We start from the raw sequence: 22,864 nt of genomic DNA, 5'->3' as shown, positions 1-22,864 counted from the left end.
ACTCTCAACTCGTTCTGTGGCTCCTGGTTGCTGGCTCCTCCTAGTCTGCTGCCCATGCCCCCAACCCTGATAAAAAGAGGGCCCTCCCATTGCCCTCCCACTTCAGACCATTTTGTTCCAAGGGTTTGGGGCAGGGTGTGCATGTTGTGTTCCTCCTAGAGAAAGAGTTCTCCAACTTGGGTCTCCAGTGGTTGGTGGATTACAACTCCCATCATCCCCAGCCACAATGGCCCAAAGCGACTATGGCTGGGGATGATGAGAGCTGTAGTCCAACAACATGTTGGGGCCCTAAGTTTGAGAACCACTGTCCTCGAGGCTGGATAGCAGGCCAGGCACCTGTACCACCTCTTGGGTTGGGCTGGCCCTGGCCAAGAACCACCACCCGACACATAGGCCTTGCACCATTGGGACACACAGACGAAACAGCCGCTGTTCTCTCAGGACGAGAAGTTATTGAACAGGAAAATCCAGAGAGAGGAAATCATCTCACATTCCATTTATGCAACCCGAAGAGACCATCTAAGGATAGCTGGCTCTTTCCGGCATTAGTTGTCTGGTGCCAGGATCTGGGATTTCCCAGTGCTGCAGCCGGTTAATGCCGGCGATAAAACCTTGTAAAGTTCAAGAGATTCTAGCAGACTGACCTGGATTTAAGACAGCCTATTCAGGAGCAGATGGCCTTGTAGACTTAGTGCATTAGACTGGCTGAGTCTTTCAGCTGGCAACATGCACCACTCTTTCCTGGCTTGGGGTAGGACTTTACCCTTTGAATGACAATGCAATCTGCACCAGTCCTAAGGCAGGCCAACTGGAGGGTGACCTGGGGTTGTGCTTCAACAGGGAACATTGTCTGAGTTTTGTGCATCCCTTACTACTATTTCACATAAAACAGGCACCAGCAACATGCTGGGGATGGTATGCAACGCAGAGGTCTTTGCTCAGAAGACTGGGAGTCCTTTGGAAGATCCTGTCAGGAGTGAAGTCTGCATTGGGGCCAGAACCTGGAGCCCAAGGGATACAAGGCAAAGGCTCAGCTGATGAGCCACAACGAAGCTTCAATGAGAATACTCTGGTGACTACAGGAAAACCAGCCACACCAGCCAGCTCAAACAGCAAGAGTCAAAGTAGATCATGGGATAAGGCCTAACCTAGACAACAACATCAGGCTGTGACTTCTTCTCTGGCCTAAGCACCGAGGGACATCTCAGTCCACCCCTGCTTCCAGGTTCTTGCCACCACCCTTGGCAGGGCTTGCATCTGCAAACTTGCACTTGACTTGCCACTTACTGCTGAAACTACCAGAAACGGGGCATGTCCCCATTGCTGTAGGGATTGCTGAAAGGGCAGCACACTCCATGGCAAAACTGGAACGTGATCCTAGTAGTAGCAAAGTGGATATACAATGGAAAGAGGCCTGGCAAGAGAAGAGAAAAGCTGACCAACACCTGGAGATTTCAAAAGCCAGTTTGCAGACAGAACATTTGGGAAGTGTGACCAAGAAACAAAACTCAGGAAGGGGCTATGCAATAAGGTCAGACTCTGTTCTAAATGGCTCCCAGTGAGTTCTATGGGACAGCAAAAATGAGCTGCCATTCACACCTATGGGGAACAAGTCAATTGCTGCTAGTAGCTCATAGCTCTGTCTCCTCATACAACAGGGATGGGGCCGTAGCTCAGTGATAGAGCATCTGCTTTGCACGCAGAAGGCCCCAGGTTCAATCCCTGGCAGCATCTCCAGGTACAGCTGGGAAATATTCCTGCCTGAAACCTTGGAGAGCTGCTGCCAGTCAGTGTTGACAATACTGAGCTAGATGGTCCAGTAGTCTGACTCTGTATACAGCAGCCTCCTATGCTCCTAATGGAGGCCAAGGCTCCAGCTACACTCATCTGGCTAGGCCAGCCCTCTTGGGAACTGCAGTTCTTCCCTGTGCAGAGTGCAATGGGCTGCACTCCATGGACTGTGCCTTATCCAGGCCCAGAGGCGCCCAAGGGAGAGCATTACATAACACTGCATGAAAATTTTCCATGGCTGGACGCTGCCAGGATATGCAATTTGGTTTTTTTTAAACCCCCTTCCCCAGCCCAGCAGGTATCAGCAGCCTGTTCCTGAGAGGGCCTACCCGGCATGCTTGTCTTCGGCGGAGATTCAGCACATTGCTCGTTAGCATGGTTGGGATTCTCTCGTCTGTCTGACTGACTAGGCAGGAATCGAGCCAACCCCACAGGCTCCTGCCTCTCCCGCCCCTCCTCCCACGCTGGCTCGGGGTGACGGAAAGGATCTTCGCATTAGCCGCTCAGACGGGCCCGGCCCAAGAGGTGCCGCCGCTCTGCTTACACACCGGGAAAGCTGAATAGCCATGTGGCTGGACACTTAATATGGGCTTCTCCGATAGCTCGCTTTATCTGCATGGGACTCAGCTGAGAGCGGCTCCCGTAACATTAACAAAACACAGCAAGGAAAGCCTATCAGGAGATTAGAAAGAAAAATATGCAAAGACGACGGCTTGGCCAGACTCAGTGGGCCTCAGTGGAACATTCCCAGCGCCGGGCAAAGTCGTGGCCCAGCCGGAGGTGCATAAAGCTAATTGATTCCAAGCTTTCATTTTCACCTGCCTCTTTGGGCAGCCGGCCAGGACCCCCTTCTTTCCCCCCTTCACCCCTCTGCCCCATATCTCATGTCTCAGGAGTGGAATTTTGGTGATTGCAGATGCTTGCACCCTGACTACCGAGGAGTGTATAAGATAAACACACGGCGACAGAGTTACCAGAGACATTCAAGGGTAAAGGAATGAAGCCCTGATATCAAACTCAGTCCAGGGACCAAGGAAGCTGCATGCTTGTTTCCCCTCTTATTTTTCTTTACACACAGTTACCATGAATCAGATCCATGATCATTTCAGTTGCCTGGGAGCTTGACAGTCCTGATCACACTGGGTCTCCCAGCAACCCTGCAAAGCAGGCCATTTTATTTGTATTTCACCACTGGGGAACTAAAATAGTGGGATGGTAGCTTGCCCGTACCACCCACAGAGTTTGTGATTGAGCAGGTCTTATTCCAGTGCTCCGTCCAGCCACCAAGTTGGTCACATTGTGGTCCCTCAAATTATTTAGGAATATAGGAAGCTGCCTTATACCAAGGCAGACTCTTGGTCCATCTAGCTCAGTATTGTCCTCACTGACTGGCAGCAGCTCTCCAAGGTTTCAGGCAGCAGCCTTACCTGGAGATGCTGCCAGGGCTTGAACCTGGGACCTTCTGCATGCAAGCAGATGCTCTACCATTGAGCTACGGTCCCCATCCACTAAAGGGAATATCTTACAGCACAGAGTTCACATGTAGTCACTCATCCAAAATCCAAACCATGGCAAGCTCCACTTATCAAAGGGGAGAATTCATGCTTGTTACCATAAGACCAGCTCTCCACCCCATATATCCAGCCCTGCCTTGCATTGTTATTCCTGTCCCTCCTTTCTTGCCTCTGTCCCTACCTCTGTCCATCTCTCTTTGGGTAATCCTGTTTTGCCGAGGATAAGAGACAAGGAGGCTGTTCTTATGATCAGCTAAAACCAGGCTAGGAAATCCAAGCCCGGTCTTTGCTGACTGCAAGTACTGCTGGGAGCAGTACTTCTGGTGGTGGCGTGGCAGCAATCCCTGCAAAGAGGCTACCCCCTTCAATGGGGTAAAGAGAGCGAGCGCTCTCAGCCTTGTTTTTTAATCGTCTGCCAGCCCCGGCTGCGATCCGTCCGCCCAGAAAAGACAGAGGAATCGTCTGCGGGAAGGCAAGTGCTAGCAGCCTTCCTCCCCGCTCTCCCTTGAGCCCTTTCTCAATGATTGTGAGAAAGGGCTCAAGGGCTTGGCCAAGGTCATACGACAAGTCCATGGCAGAGGCAGGGATATGAACTCAAGCAAGGATGAGCCACATCTGATGGGCCATACTAGCTCTTACGATCTCTTCTTCATCACTAAACTGTGAGCATGTTTACATGGAATGAAGTCGTGGAATTCACATAACATGAAGATGCCACTAGCTTAGATGGCTTTAACAAGGACCTTGGGTCCTTGGATGTTGTTGGACTACAATTCTCGTCATCCTTTGGTCATTGCAGCTGGGCACGATGGGAGTTGTAGTCCAACAACACCTGGAGACCCAAGGTTGTGAGCCCTGGGCTTAGATGAATTCAAAAGCCTTTTTCACACATTATTTTCAACACTCATATCGATGTATAGTGTTCACAGATACAAATCTGTACACAGGTAGGTATTCACACATTACAGACCTGAATACAGGTACAGGAGTACATTTCCTATGTGTATCATCATTTGGAGGGACCTATAACCCACGTTCATTTCTAAAACGAACACAGATATAGTCATTCCCACAAAAACATGCATGAGTGTACAGACAACATAATGTCTGCATAGGGCTATAGAGGAGGAGACATCTATCAAAGGCTATTTGCCATGATGGCTGAATGGAACCTCCATGTGCTAGAGCAGTGTGCCTCCAAATTCCAAATTCATCCACCCATCCATTCATTCAATTTCTGATGCTGTCAGACCACAAGATGTGGCCAGTGTGTTTTCATGTACTGCTTATATGTATCTCCAGGGGGATTTGCCTGGCTGCTGCTGAAACAAAATGCTGGTCAAGACAAATCCTGGCCTGATTCAGCAAATACGCTTGTGTTCTTAAGCTTCTGTTGGAATCTGAGAAAAGATATTCAGCAGTTTCTAAAAAGAAGTTTAGGACGGGGGAGCCTTTGCTTAAATCCTCCTTTTCTGAGAAGATTCACACAGGTGTGGAGCACCTCCCCAAGTCCCCCACAAATACATTCTCTGTTTCTCTTCCTCAGGCATCTTTTGAGACAGAAGAGAGGGGACACTCCTTCCAACTACACCAGCAAACCCAAGGTTTGTGCCAGGGAGTGTCAAACGAGCAAAGCTGGCTCCCCACCAAGTAAGGGACCCTTAATCCACACGGCCGTCTACCTTGCTTGCCAAAGCGGGGGGGGGGGGGGGAATCCTAAAGCAAGCTGAGCTGAGTCAACTGACTGAGTTTCAGTTGCTGCCTGACACTTCCTGACCACAAAGGAAGAGGCATACATGATCCATCTGCTATATGGTATTAATGGCCATCAGCACTACTGAACAACCAACCCTTCTCTGGAGCTCACCAAGGGAAGAATATTTTTAACCATCCTCTTGACACATTCAGGGAAATGGAGACTATTGAAAAGCAAACGTGTGGACCGCTACACAGAGCTTTGTGACATGTGATAGTTTGCCAAGTACTTGAGGGTTTTCGCAGTGATGCAGATACGGCCTGAGAGAACATTCTGGATTGTTCTGTAACCTGTTGCTTGAATGCCTTGCATTCCAATGAGACTGGAGCAGCTCTGATTAAAAGACTACCCTCCCCTCAGGAACTGCTGCCTGCCACTCAGGTGACACCACGACAGACTGAATCTGAAGTAACTAAGTCTACCACACAGAATTTGGGATGCCGGGTTGTGGTTTTGTTTTCTTTGTTCATGCAAACAGTGCAGAACTTGCACTGTACAGAACTTAATCTTGACCAGTTTTGAGGGTCTCCGGATACCACCCGTCTTGATACAATGCTCCTGTGTGCATAAATTAATCTGTCCCACACATAAGCATAGCAAACTCCTACAACTGCCTTGCTGAGAGGAACCCTCATTGTGCTGTGTATAAGGACTGCTTGTCTATTTATATGACATATAAATTAAATAAATATACGAAGTGCTTCACACGCATTATTGTATGCGAACTAGTGATTCTACCATAACAACCTCACAAGAGAAGCTAGTCATATCCTAATTTCTATAAACGGAGGAAGGTAACAGAGGCTGCGTTTATGACTGAGGTGAGCTGGAAACCTCACTTTTACATTCATATAAAGCCAATTCAGAGGAAAAAATGAACAAGCCTGACAATGGAGTAATAGTTTGGGTCCCCTGAAGATTCCAGCAGAGTCTACTCAGTTTAGGGCTGCTGGACTGGTATCCCTCACAGTTAAGTTGCTTAAATTCCATGGACATCATGAAGATAATATAGGTTGGGTCCCAGGTATCTCAGTCTACCAGCTCTCACATGATTCCACCCAGCAAACAAGAAGATTTAAGAGGCTCTGCTCTGTGTGTTGGTGCCTGCTGATGCCAGACAGGACCTTTTCAGTGGCAACCCCACGGCTCTGGAACCCTTCCTCTCAATGTTCTTGCTGCCCATTCTTGCAGCCTTCAAATGACTGCTTGCTTACCCAGGCCTCTGGCAGGCACTTTTATCTAACGGGGGCTTTGCTCTTGTCTGTCTTCTGCAATCCTTTCTGCTTGGTGCTTCTTTGCTATCTTTACTTCATTTATTGTTTTTATTGCATTTTATAGTTAAATGTGTTGGGGTCCTAGGATGAAAAGTAGCATTAATGCTGAAAAATAAATAAAATGCTTGTGTTTTAAATATGTATATTTAAAAATATTTATAGTAAGTATTATACTCCATAGAATAAAAATAGATTACATAATATTTCTGCCTCCAATATGAAATTCAGGCCTTCAGCCTGATTCAAACCAGTCGTTGGTGGGCTGGGGTGTGTTACTGCAGGGAAATAGCACCTGTGTCAAGAATTTTGATCAAAAACTTGAGACTGGTGCAGTTCCTTTGTGACAAGAGTTCCTAACCCTGGGCCTCCAGGTGTTGTTGGGTTACATCGCCCATCATCCCCTGCCTCTACAAGCCAGTCACCTACACACAACCCTCCAGGGAGAGATTCTCAGTCTGTTACAGCAGATAACTGTTCACTCACCAAAATAACTCGTCAGACCTTGATAAATGATGGCGAGTCTCCCCCCCCCGCCCTTTATGGAACACAAATCATAAGCCATAAAGCCCTTGACACGTGCATCATTCAGGGAGAAGGAAGTTGTAAACCCCTACACAACACTGCGAAGTTAGATGTGATTGCTCCTTGGCCTTTAATGAACCCGATTCAGTTCTGCTTTATAACTTTGCTTGTTTCATTAGTGTATTTATCCCCACAGGACACGAGTGCCCGATGAACATTTCAGCCTAAGGGTCTGATCCCAAGATGTTTTTATGTTTGAGGCTGAAAATTAAATGGCCTATGCCTCTCCCCAGCCCAGCTCATTTCAAGAGGATTCACACAAGAGAGCTGCCCAGCTGACTGTGCCTTTTGTTAGTCCATGGGTGAGGGGTATTCTTTGGATTTCTGCCTCAGGCATCTAAGTTAGGAGGTACACAGGAAGCTGCCTTATACGGAGTCAGACCATTGGTCCATCTAGCTCAGTGCTGTCTACACCGACTACCAGGCTACACAGACTGGCACAGGCTCTCCAAGGTTTCAGGCAGGACTCTTTCCCAGCCTTCCCTGGAGTTGCTAGGGATTCTGCACGCAAAACAGATGCTCTGCTTCTGAGCTATGGCCCCATCCCCAAGGTTCTGCTACTCCAAAGGGCATCCACAACCGGCTGCTAGGGCAACTAGGGCAAGGCAATCCCTGCCTGGTCCCACCACTCATTACGATCACCAGGAGGGTCCGTCTTCGGGTGCCATCAGTTCATCAGGTGGCAACCTGAGATAGAGTCTTCTTAGTTGTTGCCCCCAGGTTGTGGAACGTTCTCCCCATGGATATAAGAGGATTATCTTCCTTGGAGGCATTCAAGAGAGCCTGAAAGACCAATCTTTTTAGCCTGGCTTTTAATGATATCTATTTTTTGTTTTAATCTGGTTTAACTATTTTGTTTAAATTGTTTTATTATGGGTTTTTGACTTTAATGTACACCGCCCTGAGCCACCTTTGGAAGGGTGGTATATAAAATGAATGAATGAAAGCATATCACCTACCTGCGGTCTGAAATGGCACAGTCTACTGCAATACCTCAGGACTCTACAACCTCATTTCTGCATGTTTAGACTAGGCTGCTGTTCCACCCTTGGAGGGAGTAAAACTTTGCAGAGAGGTGGTGATTTTAATGCATTCGTGCAGAAAATGTCCTTTATGGATGATGTTGGCTGTTCACTTCTAAATGAAGAGGGCTAGTATGGCAGATGCTGGTTCTGACTAGCTTTATGACTCCTTTTTTCTTTTCTTTCCTCCCCCCTTTTTTTGGAGCAGCCTGGCAGAGTTGCTTTCTGAGAAAAATTCCATGAGTTTTGGGGCTTCTCTCCCCTCACTCCCAGTTTTCCTGAAAGATATCACATCCTTCTGTTTGATGTGTTGTTGGGAACGGTTGCTAAGGAGAGAAGGTGTTCTATTACAACCCCAGTGATGCCCAACTCTAATAATATACTTTGCTATGCATACTTCAGAAGCAGACACCTCTCAGCTATAAAGAGCATGCAGATTTCAACAGAGGAATACTTTAACTTATGTTACATACCCAGAGTTTGCGGGCCAGCCAATTAACCTCACCTCCCCCTTCCTCCCCACTGTCCCGCATACTCTGGCCAATGTAGCTGCCGGTATTTATAACAATGGCTGGCAGAAACCTCTCGTGAGAGACATCCTACAACTTAAATAATTATTGCACCTCTTTTAAAAAAAAAGGCAAGCAACTTCAGAAATATTCTTAGATGAACATATACATATGCTAAATCTAGTGGTTAATTTCCAAAATGAGGGGTGCTGTTGCTCAATTTTGTCTTTTTATTTTATTTTTATTTTATTTCTATATAAACTGCTTTGTGAATATCTTTTTGTTGAAAAGTGGCTAATAATAATAATAATAATAATAATAATAATAATAATAATAATAATAAGGTATATAGGTATAGCCACCATATATTTCTTCTGACTGTATAAAGAAGAAATATATGGTGGCTATACCTATAGTCGATATAGCCTATAGTCAATAGGCTATACCTCCCTCGCAGCTCAGGTGGAAGAGGAATGCTGCAAGTCCATCAAACAGTAGAGGAGGAGAAAAGAGGCCTTGAAGAATATATCAAGGACAGTGAAGAAGATGCACTTCAAATGGTCAATAATGCAAAACTATTCAACACCAATGAAACAAAGCAGGCCTACAAGAAAGAACAAGTAAAGAACCGAGCAGAAAAATGGAAAAAGAAGCCACTGCATGGTCAATATTTGCACAATATAAGTGGAAAATCAGACATCACCAAGACCTGGCAATGGCTTAAGAATGGCAACTTGAAGAAAGAAACAGAGGGTTTAATACTGGCTGCACAAGAACAGGCACTAAGAACAAATGCAATAAGAGCAAAAGTCGAAAAATCAACCACAAACAGCAAGTGCCGCCTTCGTAAAGAAGCAGATGAAACCGTGGACCACCTAATCAGCTGTTGTAAAAAGATCGCACAGACTGACTACAAACAAAGGCATGACAAAGTAGCAGGGATGATACACTGGAACATCTGCAAAAAATACAAGCTACCTGTAGCCAAAAATTGGTGAGACCATAAAATTGAAAAAATTGAAGAAAATGAAGATGTAAAAATATTATGGGACTTCCGACTACAAACAGACAAACATCTGCCACACAATACACCAGATATCACTGTAGTCGAGAAGAAAGAAAAACAAGTCAAAATAATAGACATAGCAATACCAGGGGATAGCAAAATAGAAGAAAAAGAAATAGAAAAAATCACCAAATACAAAGATCTACAAATTGAAATTGAAAGGCTGTGGCAGAAAAAGACCAGAATAATCCCAGTGGTAACTGGCGCCCTGGGTGCAGTTCCAAAAGACCTTGAAGAGCACCTCAACACCATAGGGGCCACAGAAATCACCATCAGCCAATTATAAAAAGCAGCTTTACTGGGAACAGCCTATATTCTGCGACAATATCTATAACAATTGACAATAAAATTCTGGCATCCCAGGTCCTTGGGAAGGACTCAATGTCTGGATAAAACAAACCAGTCAATAACACCTGTCTGACTGTGTAAACAAGAAATAATAATAATAATAATATATGGTGGCCCACAAGGGGATCTTAAATTTGCTGCCTGCCTGGGAGTGCTACAACAGGACACGCTGTATTTCTGCTGCCTGCCTGGGAGTGCTAAGATAGGGTAGACCATGTTACACATTCAACACAGTCAGCCACAAATTCTGCCGGTCTCATTTAGAGACACAAGGGATCAGTGACCAGGGTCTGTTCATTCTCTAATCTGTCAGATCCTATCCTGAAGCTCGGTTTGATACTGGTTATTGCCAGCCGGCCTAAGCTGATAGGATCTCCATTTGTGACCATTTGTTCTGGAAAGAAGTAGGGGCAGAGGGAACTCAACCAAACAAGCCCACAGAGGCCTCCTTAAAAACATGAACATCTGTTAGGCCCATATGCGAGGGGTTCTGACCCACGATTACTGCTCAGCGGCTGGAAGAGAATCCAGAGGCTTTAACAGTAATGAGGGAGGATGTTTATCCCTATTTATGACACCCTTGCACAGCCTGGCGACATCAAGCTAACAAGGACCTTCACCCTTTGGGATAATACACTCAGGGCTTGGTAGCAGCTTTATTCTGAATTCAGCCTCTGTCCCTTAATCCTTAGCAATGCTGGCAGCCGATGAAGGAGGTGTGAATTTAATTCTTGCCACCTTGAATGCCATAGAGATCTCCCGTATTCCACGGCTTGTTCCTCCCAGTCAGCCTTGTTCTGTGTTTATCGGGAGGCTGGTGACAATACTGGTGACAATACTGACACTCATTCTGATGGCAGTGCTCCAAAATATTCATTCTGCAAATGCTTGAGATTGAAGTCCTCTTTTGAAGTGCACATTCCTGCCAAAAATTTAGCAACACATTTATTAAATTTTTTTTTGCATATTTGTGGCTTGCTTCATATTTATTGGGTGCAAATTTATTAAGATTTCAGGCTCACAACAACACTTTGAGGTCGGCTTGCCGGAGAGGAACAGTGAGTTGCCCAAAGTCACTCCTGTCATGATTTGAACCAGGGTCTCCTATCTCCAAAGCAAAACAGAACCTGTTCCAGGAACACGTGGCCTAACCTTAGAACCAGTTTTGCATACAAGCCCCTGGAATAATTGGCATTTAAAAAAGAGAGTAAATCCAATGTACCCTGACCTAACCACTAATGAATGCAGCATCTCTACACTATACATCTGAACCAATGCCAATGGTCATGGCTTCCGCCAGAAAATCATGGAAATTGTAGTTTTAGGAGAGCGTTTAGAATTTTCTATTGGACAGCCATAGCTTCTACACAGAGTTACAATTCAGAGTTCTTTGACTGGGAGCCAGGACAATTACAAGCATGCAAGTAAATACATTGTGAAGAGGTGTGCTTCCAACCAGAGTAGTAATTTTAAAAAAGACATAGGTGCTCTGATTCTTACCAGAGCTGGAGGGCACAGGGAGGTTAACTCTTTCTCTCTGCAAAGTTCTCCTACTCAAAATTCCCTCCCGAAATAGGTATTTGCAGTGAACAGCCATTGGGGGGCGGGGCGCAAAAAGCACTTACCAATGCATTTGCGTGAGCATTTAGTTTGACCCTAAGTAACCACAGCACTTCATCACATTTCTGGGATGGTACAGAAGGAGCCTCCAGGTAACAGGATGTGATGTATGAACAACATGTGACCATGAAAATCTGCCTTAGATGGAGTTATACCCACTGGTTCCACAACCACAACATGAGCTGTAGTTCAACAACATGAGTGGGACACAAGGTTGGGGACTCCTGCTGTATCTGATCAGCAATCCTAGGCCTCAGGATGATTTTCTTCCAGTCTTGCCCGGTTCGGTTCGAGTCCAGATCGGATTTGAACCGGACCAGGCATGTTTAGTTTTGTGCACCCCTGAACACCCCCTGATTCGGTTCAGGGGGTTCACAATTTTAAGGTGGTTTTTTTACTTTAAAAAGATATATAACTCACCACTGCTCTGGAGACTTGTCCGTGGCTGTGGGGTGGTCTCCAGAGGTTCCTCCCCCTCCCCCGCTGACTTATTTTTATTTATTTATTTATCTATTTTTACATTTATATCCCGCTCTTCCTCCAAGGAGCCCAGAGCGGTGTACTACATACTTGAATTTCTCTTTCACAACAACCCTGTGAAGTAAGTTGAAGGCTGAGCAAGAAGTGACTGGCCCAGAGTCACCCAGCTAGTTTCATGGCTGAAGGGGGATTTGAACTCGGGTCTCCCCGGTCCTAGTCCAGCACTCTAACCACTACACCACGCTGGCTCTCGACTTCCATTTAGTTCCAAATAGCCCAGTTTGGGCAGTCTTTGGCCTGTTCCAGGCCTCGCCTCTATGGTGGCAGCCATTCTGGAGGCTGCTGTGCATGGGCGTCTGCATGACCAGGTTGAGGCCCATTGGGCATGCGGGGCAGCCTCCAAAACAGCCACCACCATGGAGGTGAGGCCCGGAATGGGCTGAAGACTGCCCATCTGGGCTATTTGGAACTAAATGGAGGCAGGCAGGGGGAGACGGAACCTCTGGAGACCACCCAGTGGCCACAGACAAGCCCCTGGAGCAATGGAATACACACACACACACACACACACACACACACACACACACACACACACCAACAACCCCCCAAACTGTGGGTTGTTCAGTCCATGATCGGGGCTGGGCCTATTCGATGTTGAACAGGTTCAATACCGAACCTGTTTGCACATCCCTAGACAATACTGAGCTAGATGGACCAAGGGTCTGACTTGGAAGAAGGCAGCTTCCTATGTTCCTAGGTGTTGTTCCTGACTTAATATGAGCTTAAACCAAGGGTTAACCTTTTGGCACCTACAGATCCCTCCGACCTTCATGTATCACCCATGATGGATCTCCACTCCATTTATGCAACCTATTCTCACAAGACTGAAGAAGAAGCTGCAGGAGGCCTGTGAGACTTCAGTGAGATTCCAGAACTGCAGCAGATGACCACAAAGCAGCCAGTTACTGAGAGGTAGCTGTGGCCTCTTTCCATATGCATTGCTGGGAAAGGCTGGGGGCAGTATTATTTATTTACATTTCTATCCCGCTCTTCCTCCAAGGAGCCCAGAGCGGTGTACTACATACTTAGGTTTCTCTTTCACAACAACCCTGTGAAGTAAGTTGAAGGCTGAGCGAGAAGTGACTGGCCCAGAGTCACCCAGCTAGATTCATGGCTGAAGGGGGATTTGAACTCGGGTCTCCCCGGTCCTAGTCCAGCACTCTAACCACTACACCACGCTGGCTCTTATAACAAGTATGCCTTGTTACATACTGGTGTTTCTAGTGAGGCTGCCTCTAATTTTTTTCATCTGTGTGCGGAATGAGTTTTGTTCTGGGCAGCAGTATCAAGGCAGTGTGTGCACACAGGCATTCAGAGTGGGGCCTTCCTGATTCAACCTGAGTGGGATCTAAAATTAACTGAGTTGGACATAAAAAAAACCCATGTGAGCGCACGCGCGTACACACACCTTAGAGGGAACACTGGTCTCTAGTCAACTGTGTCAGCAGTGAAGGTGTAATTAAAATCCAAGAAGAATAAAAGATGTGCCTTATTTGATTTTTTAATTGAACCAACAAACTAGGCTGAGAGAGATTCCTGCCTGCAACCCTGGAGAAGCCGCTGCCAGTCTGTGAAGACAATACTGAGCTAGACAGACCAATGGTCTGACTCAGTATATGGCAGTTTCCTATGTTCCTGTGTGGGCCCTTCCTGCTAAGTACAAGGCTCACCTCTTCTCTGCATAAAATTGACAGATGATGTTCTTGCAATCTTTTTTTTAAATCATGTTGAGACATGACTAAAGGCTTCCCTTAGACACCGTGAGAACCCTGCAGCACCCATGGACTTGTGCTGCAGTTCTCGATTCCAAGAGTTGCACAGCAGCAGGATTTGCAAAATGTCAGGCTGACCCAGTCAACTTGACCTGTTCAGAGACTGGATCTGTCCCCAAAACTACATCTATTTCAATGAGTCAGCCCATGGGAGCTGGCTGATTCTTTGGCAACATGTGCCATTCTACAGGCATCTCTTTCAGAAGCTGTAGGGTGTGCATCTTCCTGCTATGTGAAGAGCTTTCATTGACACAAGCTGGCTGATGTGTGCTGTAGTGGTTAGAGAAGTGGTCCCCAACCTGGGTTCCTCTAGACATTGCTGAACTACAACTCCCAGGATCCCCAGCCACAATAAATTATAGCTGGGTATGCTGGGAGTTGTAGTTCAGTAACATCTGGAGGAACTCAGGTTGGGAACCACGGGGTTAGAGTCTTGGACTAGAACCAGGGAGACCTGAGCACAAACCTGTTTAGCCATGAAACTCACTGGATGACCCTTCCAGTCACTTATCTCTCAGCTTAACCTACCTCACAGGGTTGTTGTGAGAACAAACATAACCACGTATATCGCTCTGGGCTCCTTGGAGGAAGAGTGGGATATGAATGTAAAAAGTAAATAAATAACTATCCTGGTCAGCAACTAGTTTTGCTAAAGGGTCACTCTGAGAAAAGTGGCCTTCCAGTAACACCCACTGCTGCAGCTGTTGCTCTTTTCACACCCCCGTGTTGAAAATTGTGGGGAGGAGGAGGAGGGCTTGGCATCACGCCTTGGCAGGGCTAGATTTGGCCCAATTGCTGATCCCTTCGAGGTCTTAATTAGTCCAGAGGAATTTGCGCAGACATAGAACAGAAGGCAACAAGTTAGTGTACAGTCAGTACCAGAATAGACTTCGGTCTACTTAGTCCAGCAGTAAAAAGAGACACAAATATATACCACGCTGGGAGAGGAAGAATCTGCACCATGATTTCCACAGTCGCCAGAAGAAGGAAAGGTTGGACGCTCTGTCTGCATCATGCTGTTTCACCCACTGTGCTCCGCAACTGTCCCTCTCCCATTGTAGTACTACAGCCATCTGTTGTAGTAACGCTGTAAACACACAGAAGAGAGCTCAAGAACTCACCCAATGTGCAAGAAATCGCAGCTCTCCCTGATGGTGCTAACAGACTGCAGGGAAGAAGAGTCTTGACCCAAGTCAAAAGACATTCCTTTGCATAAAGCTCCACAGAGATAAGCTCCAGTTCTTCCTCAACAGGCTTTACATCGGCAAGGGAGCTTTGCTTTTGCAACACCAAGTCAGCAAGGTAGACACCTAAGTAGGCCTTCTGTGCTGGAGGCTTTCAAACAGAGGCCGGACAGCCGTCTGCCAGAGATGCTGTAACAGTTTCCCGTACTGAGCAGGAGGGTGGACTAGAAGACTTACAAGGGTCCTTTCCTATCTGAAAAGTATGTGATTCTAGGAAAGCTTGCTCATATAGAAGACGAAAGAAGACTGCTAGGTAACTGCTTTAAGAACTGCTAAGAAGTGACATATACCTATTAATAACAAAAATCAGAGGAGGAGAAGCCAACTTCTAGGCTATGTGAGGCTATTCCAGCCAGGCAAGCTGCAGCTCTTTGGTTATGCCTGAGTTCTAGTCCATGTTCCTCCTGCCCACCAGTGATCCCAGTAACAGGGATTTCCAGATGATGCTGACGATAACTCCCCGCACCCCAGCGGCAATGGCCTATGGCCCACAGCACATATTTGCTTTTTTGAAACAGTCACATCTCACCCTTCAGAACCAAGTCCTCCCAGGGAGTCTAACAACAAAGAGACAGAACAAAATCACATAACCTGACAGTATCAGAAGTTAAACCACCACTTGAAAGCCAGATAGCAGCCCAAGCAAAAGACTAGTTAAAACTAGTCCATTAGACACCTTGCAAAAGAGGAACATTTTAATTGCCCACTTAAAATCAGAAAGGGGCTCAACCAATTTCCCGAGGAAGGAGTTCCAACGCTGTCGTGCCACTGCCAGTAAAGCCCCGGGCCTGGTACCCACCACGCGAATACTTGCTCCCACGCCCCTTGACTGCTGCCGCTACAGCACTACCTTGGCTCCTTGTCCCAGTCACGTCATGCCAGGGAAAGCTGCTGAGATGGCCGTCTGCAGCCATTTTCAGCCAAGGGAAGGAACAGTGTGGTGGTGTGGCAGCCGCCACAGGCATGCTCAGGAGAAGAAATGCAGGCAGCTGCTCAGTGCTGCCTCTCATCTTTTTCATCTCTGTGCAGAATGAGCTTTGTTCTGGGCAGCCCTATCAAAGCCGTGTGAGCACACATATATTCGGAGTGGAGTTTTCCTGATTCAAGCTGAGCAGAATCTAAAATGAACTGAGCGGACATCCAAAAACTTGTGAGTGTGTGCACATGCGCACGCCTTAGAGGGAACAGTGCAGCTGTTGTACTGCGGGGATGCCAAATGCAGTGGTTTTTTCCCAGCGGCATAAAGAGAGCTGCAGTAGCAAGGAGGAAAAATGGCTAAGAGGCAAGGCAGGTCCAGGTAGACTATTGTGCTAGTGCAAGCATGTTGTGCTAGCGAGTTCCGCTAAGTCGGGAGCTGGCGTTCCAGGTTAGTGTGGCACTGCTGCAAGAGTGTGTGCTTGTGCAACCTCTGGCATGCCTCCTGCTGTGAAGCCTCTTCTTCAGCCCATATATGTTGTAGGGAATGATACAAAGTTATCGGCAATCCTTGTCTGCTATTCTTGCGCCAACACAACGTTTGTGCAAGCAGACCAAGGGCACCAGAGTTTCAGCAACTTGGAGCACCCACACAGCTGTGCGAGCTTCTTGCACGGGGGCATCATTGCACCAGTGCAGCGTTTAGTCTGGATGTCAGCCACTGTAGGCAAGAGACTGACCACACTACTGGCTTAACCAAAGACTGCTCTGAATCAGGTGCAAAAGCTCACCGCCAGCAGGGAATGCAAAGACAGCCTTGCTGGGTCATACCAAGGATCTATCTGGGCCAGGATTCCGCTTCCAAATCCAAGCAATCAAATACCTCTGGAAGACTGCAAGCAGGGTCTGAAGGGACAGCCTCCAAGCAGCTGGCGACCTAAAGTACACCATCTCTATACATGCAGGTTCCCTAGAAAATCTGCTTCTTGTTCCTGTTTATTAATAAGAATGGTCCACTTATCTTTTCAATCCACACTTAATTGTTCTTCAAGCATTTTGCGCTTGAGGAAAGTATAGTTCACTTCACAATGAATTATAATGCATATATAATTCATTTCTCAATGAACCTGCCAGTTAGTTCTGAACAATAGCTACCATGTCACAAAAATCCAGGGTTGCTGCTGTTGCTGCGGTGCTTAAAACCCAGGGGCATGTGTGCTGCTAAACCAGCCACCCACAACGATCAATAATACCCCGCAAATCACGCCTGTCTGGGCTTAAGTGCAGCCACCCACACACCATGCCACTCCAGTCAATCGCAGCAATTAGGACCCCACTTCAGCTGCTTGCTAGACTATACTTAAACAATGGCATCACAACAATGGAAAACCAAGGTTGGAGGTGGGGGGGGGAGGTGGGGAAGAGTGCAGGGAGAGTACTGGCTGCACTAACTTTTTATTGTTTCTGTTCTGTTTCAAGAGAGTCGTCGCAGCTACTGGCAGGTCCACAGGGTAAGAGTAGGCATATTCAGCATGTGCTTTCCCCATTGTTTGGTCACCTGTGGGAAACAGCAACTGTTCTGTGGCTGGACATCCAAGTGGCAAGATATGAAGACTGAAGGTGCCTTAGAGCACATCAGCTGACTGGGCTCTCTAGCCCAGTACTGTTGACTTTGGCTGGCTGTGGCACTCCAAGGTCTCAGGAAGAGGTCCTTATCTGAAATCCCTTTTCAAGCAAGAGACGGCAGAGGCAGGAACCAGACACCTTCTGCATGCAAAGCATTTGCTCTTCCACTAAGCTATAGCTCCTCCCAGTGCTATCTGCAGAGTGATGCCTCCTTATCAGGGGCATAGCATGTTGAAGTGGGCCCCAGGGCAAAAAGTGACATTGGCCCCCACCACCTTCTTCTCCACATCCATGCAGCCTGTGTCTTTGAGGCAGAAGAACCACAGTGAAACACAAAACATTCATGGCATGCCCTTTCTTTCACTCCTGTGTGAATAATAGCACTCACTATCCACACTAGTGTCAGGATCCAGCCGGTTGCCACTGAGTCAGGGAGGCAGGAGGGGAAGCAAGGAGCAGGTTGTTCCCCAGCCAGCGGGGGGCCCACTCCTTCATGACCCAGGGATATTTGACACCCCACCCCCCAACACACACACTCAGTTATAGCTACGCCCCTGCTTTTTATCTTCTTCTGACAACAGGAAAAGGTTGATGGGCTCATCTCCTACTTCAGGAGTGTTTAGGATAAGAAAACCTTTGTTTATGCTGCTTCCACCCCAGTGGAAGGATGCCCACCCTTGTAAGCCTTCTTTGCAAGACTAGGCAAGCTGTTCACAACTGAAGAGAAGGTGCCATTGAGTGCATGTGCTGTAGAGTTGGCGTCGACTCCTGGTGACCAGAGAGCCCTGTGGTTGTCTTTGGTAGAATACAGGAGGTGTTTACCATTGCCATCTCCCACGCAGTATGAGATGATGCCTTTACTCTCATATAGAATAGCTCATTCTCAGACATTATTTCGCTCTCTGTGTCATGCTCTTAAAAGCCCAAGATTCTACCAAGATTGATTGGTTGATTAAGTGCCGTCAAGTCAGTGTTGACTCTTAGCAACCACATAGATAGATTCTCTCCAGGATGATCTGTCTTCAGCTTGGCCTTTAAAGTCTCTCAGTGGTGCATTCATTGCTGTCGTAATTGAGTCCATCCACCTTGCTGCTGGTCATCCTCTTCTTCTCTTTCCTTCAACTTTCCCCAGCATTATAGACTTCTCAAGGGAGCTGGGTCTTCGCGTAATGTGTCCAAAGTATGATCCTGGTCAATTGTGCCTCGATTGAAAATTCTGGATTGATTTGTTCTATGATCCATTTGTTTGCTTTCCTGGCTGTCCATGGTATCCTCAAAAGTCTTCTCCAGCACCAAAGTTCAAAAGCGTCAATGCTTTTTCTATCTTGCTTCTTCAAAGTCCAGCTTTCACATCCAGAGTGTCACTGGGAAAACCACTTTTCGAACGATTCTAATCTTTGTAGGTGTAGACACATCACAGTATCTAAATATCCTTTCCAAGGCCTTCATTGCAGCCCTACCAAGTGCTAGTCTGCAGCATATCTCTTGACTACTGGATCCTTTATTGCTGACGGTCGATCCTAAAAAGGCAGAAGCTATCCACCACTTCAATGTCTTCATTGTCAATTCTGAGGCTGGTTGCTGGCTGTACCCGTTGTCATTAGTTTAGTTTTCTTTACATTTAGTCGCAGTCCCATTTTTAGACTGTGCTCCTTGACTTTCATTACTAGGGCCTGCAGATCATCCGCATTCTCAGCTATCAGAGTGGTGTCATCAGAGTAGTGAAAGTTATTGATCTTTCTTCCTCCAGCTTTAAAACCACGCTCATCTTCTTCCAATCCAGCTTCTCTCAGTATATGTTCAGCATACTCTCACATAAAGCATCAGTGTCCCTGGTAGGGAAATTAAGGGCTAACCCGCGTGCAGATGAAGGGCTGGGGCTATGCAAATAGGGGCAACTCAGTTCGCAAGGGCTCCTATTTAATTCTATATTTTTGAAAGAGCTGGAAATGTTATTGATGTATAACTGAAGCACCTGTGGGCAAGAGGGAGGTACTGGAAGACTCTGGATAACCGGCAGAAGGTACATCTGTTTCACAAAAATCTCAAGGAAAAAACCCTCAAAAAAAACCCCTAACCGCTACCCCCCAAACTGCCCCAATGTAACTCAAGGGAGTTGAATGTTTGTGGACAGAGAACAGTTAACAGATAATCAGGTAGGTGGATCTAATGGAACAGTGGAAAGCAGGGGGTGGGGAGGGCGGCCCCAAGAAAAAGGGTGGGGAATTTCTCAGCTTGAAGAACATTCCCACAAGACAGTGTCAATCCCTTCTGCTTCTGAGGGTGAAAGGTGTTTAAAACCTTCACCTTGCTCAGCCAGAGGCAACACAAGCACACCAGGGATACACTGCAAGATTTTGTTAAGAGTCCATACTTGCTTAATTCTGTGGGAGAAAGGCTACAATCTCAGTCATAGTTGAAAGGGGGCAAAAACTTGCCCAGACACTGAGGGTCACCAAGTAGGGGTGTACACAAACCGGTTTGCCCAGTTTGGTTCAAGTTGGAACTGGACTCAACCCAAACTGGGCATATTCACTTTTGTGCCCCCTGAACAGACTCCCAGCTTGGCTCAAATTCGAGCCAGTTCAGGGGTTCTAAGTTAAAAAACCAAACCAAACCATTTTAAAAAAATGACTCACCTCTGGGTCTGGGGGTGCTGCCGCAGCAGGGTCTCTGCCATCTCCCACTGGCCTTCCCCAGCTCTTCAAAGGGTCATTTTGGCCCACTCTGGCCCTTCCTCCAGTGGTGGTGACCACTTTGGAGGCCACCATGCATATGCCCTGGCCCCCAGGCCATTCAAATGGCTAGGGCTCATGTGTGGCGGCCTCCAAAATGGCCACTGCCACCAGAGGAAGGGCCAGAACTGCCCGAAAACGGCCCAAAACAGCCCTTTGAAGAACAGGGGAAGGCGAGCGGGGGGAGGGGGAGATGACAGACCCCCCCTCACACGGCCACACCCCTGGACATGGTGGTGAGTCCTTACATTAAAAACAAACAAACAAACAAAACCTTAGAATCCTTGAACTGGCTCTTAACCAGCCCAGTTTCATGGCAAACTGGCTCCACCTTGAGTCGGTTTGCACATCCCTTTCAGCAAGAGCAGAGAGTCAGTTTCACACCAGCACTCCACAGTCTACACCATCACACCAGTGATGTTCCTGTGAGGGGTCTCGTCTGCTGTGCAAATTGTTGGGGAAAGGGTACAGTCAAGGCACAACTGACCTGTGAATTTGCACTAGTACAGATGTAGTCTTTCATCTGTCACTTTAATTTTCTGGAGAAGACAGTCTTGTGGAAAAGGGCAAGAGGTCCACTGGCCACAACCTAGTGATCACCATCTCACACCTTTTACACCTAAAATTAGAGATCTGCAGCCATATCTGGCTGGCTGTTTTAAACAGATATGTTAAATGAAACTCCCCTGCTCCAAAATTCTCTGCATTCCTTCCCACTGACACTTCACACTCTTTCCTGTCCCTAGGACCTGTATGTGGTTTTTACCCATTCCCCTCTGCCTCCTTGGCCTCACTACCTTCTCATACCACCAGATTTACACACAGTAATGCAAACCATTCATGAAATCTGCCAATCTGCCGAGGCCTTTGTGCACATAGTATTTTTTCAAGGCAAAAGAAGAAAAAAAGTTGCTCAGTCTTCCTTGCCTGCCTGGAGACGGCAGAAAAAACCAAAAATGTTTATAGATCCTCCAGGGCTAACAGTGAGATGAACTGCGCCTTTGGGAAACCAATTGCTTGCTAAAGCAAGCATTTAAAATAGAATAGGAGGTGGCTATTAGATGGACAGTGCCTATAAAATTATAATCGGCGCATTGTAACCATGAAACACTCATGTAAACAGACACAAATACTTCTCCCTCCTCCCTCCAATTTATGTTTTTATTTTTCTAAAATTAATTGGGTGAGAATGGAATGTGGGAGGCAGCTCAAGCATGGTTAGAACTTACAGACTCCTTTCTCCATAAGCCACGACACACTAGAGCAGCAGCTGTGATCTAGCTGGTTACCTGTAGCATGTTGAGCAGAAGGCTTCGGAACTTGGTGCCTTCCACCATGAAGAGCGCCATCTTGTCACAGAGCTTGGCGGCCGTGGAGGCAAAGCTGCGGTCCGTCACGGCCTTCTGGTAAATGGTTTTGACAATCTCCCCAAGCATCTCCTCGGAGTTGGTGGAGTTCTGGGCTTCCTCCATAAAGTTGGTGAGCTTGGAGTCTACCCCACGGCTGTTGTTCCGCATACTGTTGAGAATTTCAATTAATTTGTCCATTTTGTTCTTTTGGGGGTTGGTAGACTCCACGGCCACTTCGTCCTGATCCGTGAAAAGGGAAAGACAAGGCATCTGTTATGCAAGGAAACATGGAAGGGGGAAAGAAGAGAAAACACAAATCAGCACTTTGTATCAGGCAACAACAGTTAGGAGGCGTAAAACACGACCTATGCTATAAAAGTATAATTAAGCATGCTGTAAAAATCTGATCTCACAGCTAGGAGTTCCTAAGTCTTAACTGCTGCTCTGACATGGACTCTCTCGAGCGAGCGAGGCCCTGCCACATGAAGACATTTCCAAAGTATCAAAGTGTTTTAGGGTGTGTCTACACTATACATTTAACTCTGTTTAATTATCACAGTTCCCTAATCAAGGAACTTGGGGAACTGCAGTGCTACTGAGGATCTGAGGACTTGAACAAAGGATCCCCAGTGCTTTCAGCAAACTATGCTTCTTTAAGGGAGGCTATGCTAGTTACACTGAAAGAACACTGGTTTAAATGTGAAGTGAAGATGTATTCGTATTTCTCTGTTCCTTCTCTGAGAGGTGAGAATTTATGGGTATGACAGAAAACTTTATAAAGTACACTGTAGCGGAGATACATAATGTCTTTGGGCATATCTATTTATTTCAAGGTTTTAAAAAAATTGTATTATGTTTGTACTTGTTCTTCTGCCAAGAAGCTAATATGAGCTTCTTCCATTCAGGTAGCAGCCAAGTTGAGATCAGCTTAGCTTCAGAGATGGAACTACATCATGTGCTATTTTCAAAGAAATAGCAGCAACCAAAGACAGACTAATCTCAAAGCAACATTTGGATAGGTCTTGGATTCTAAAACTGCTAAGGCAGGGGGTCTCATACTTGGGTCCCCAGATGTTGTTGGACTACAATTCACATCATCCCCAGCCAGGCCATCATGGCTGGGGACGATGGGTGTTGTAGTCCAAGAACACCTGAAGACCCAAGTTCAAGGGCTTCTTCCCTAAGGCCATCAGGCCACCTT

General features: G+C 46.8%; 1 protein-coding gene across 9 annotated transcripts in view; it reads right to left on the bottom strand.

The window, feature by feature from the left end:
- CTIF (cap binding complex dependent translation initiation factor) overlaps positions 1 to 22,864 on the bottom strand; it is a 250,835-nt gene that overhangs the window by 33,083 nt on the left and 194,888 nt on the right. For 7 of the 9 annotated variants that reach the window (XM_053293688.1, XM_053293689.1, XM_053293686.1 and 4 more), the window contains one exon: positions 21,604 to 21,933. In XM_053293688.1, coding sequence (XP_053149663.1) covers positions 21,604 to 21,933 — 330 coding nt within the window. The remainder of the gene's footprint in view (positions 1 to 21,603; positions 21,934 to 22,864) is intronic. The other 2 variants (XM_053293684.1, XM_053293690.1) reach the window with 1 other exon arrangement.

Source organism: Hemicordylus capensis, chromosome 2, assembly GCF_027244095.1.
Source record: "Hemicordylus capensis ecotype Gifberg chromosome 2, rHemCap1.1.pri, whole genome shotgun sequence".
NCBI classification, from domain to species: domain Eukaryota; kingdom Metazoa; phylum Chordata; class Lepidosauria; order Squamata; family Cordylidae; genus Hemicordylus; species Hemicordylus capensis.
The sequence above is the reverse complement of the archived record's forward strand: the minus strand, read 5'-3'. Positions and strand labels throughout refer to the sequence as shown.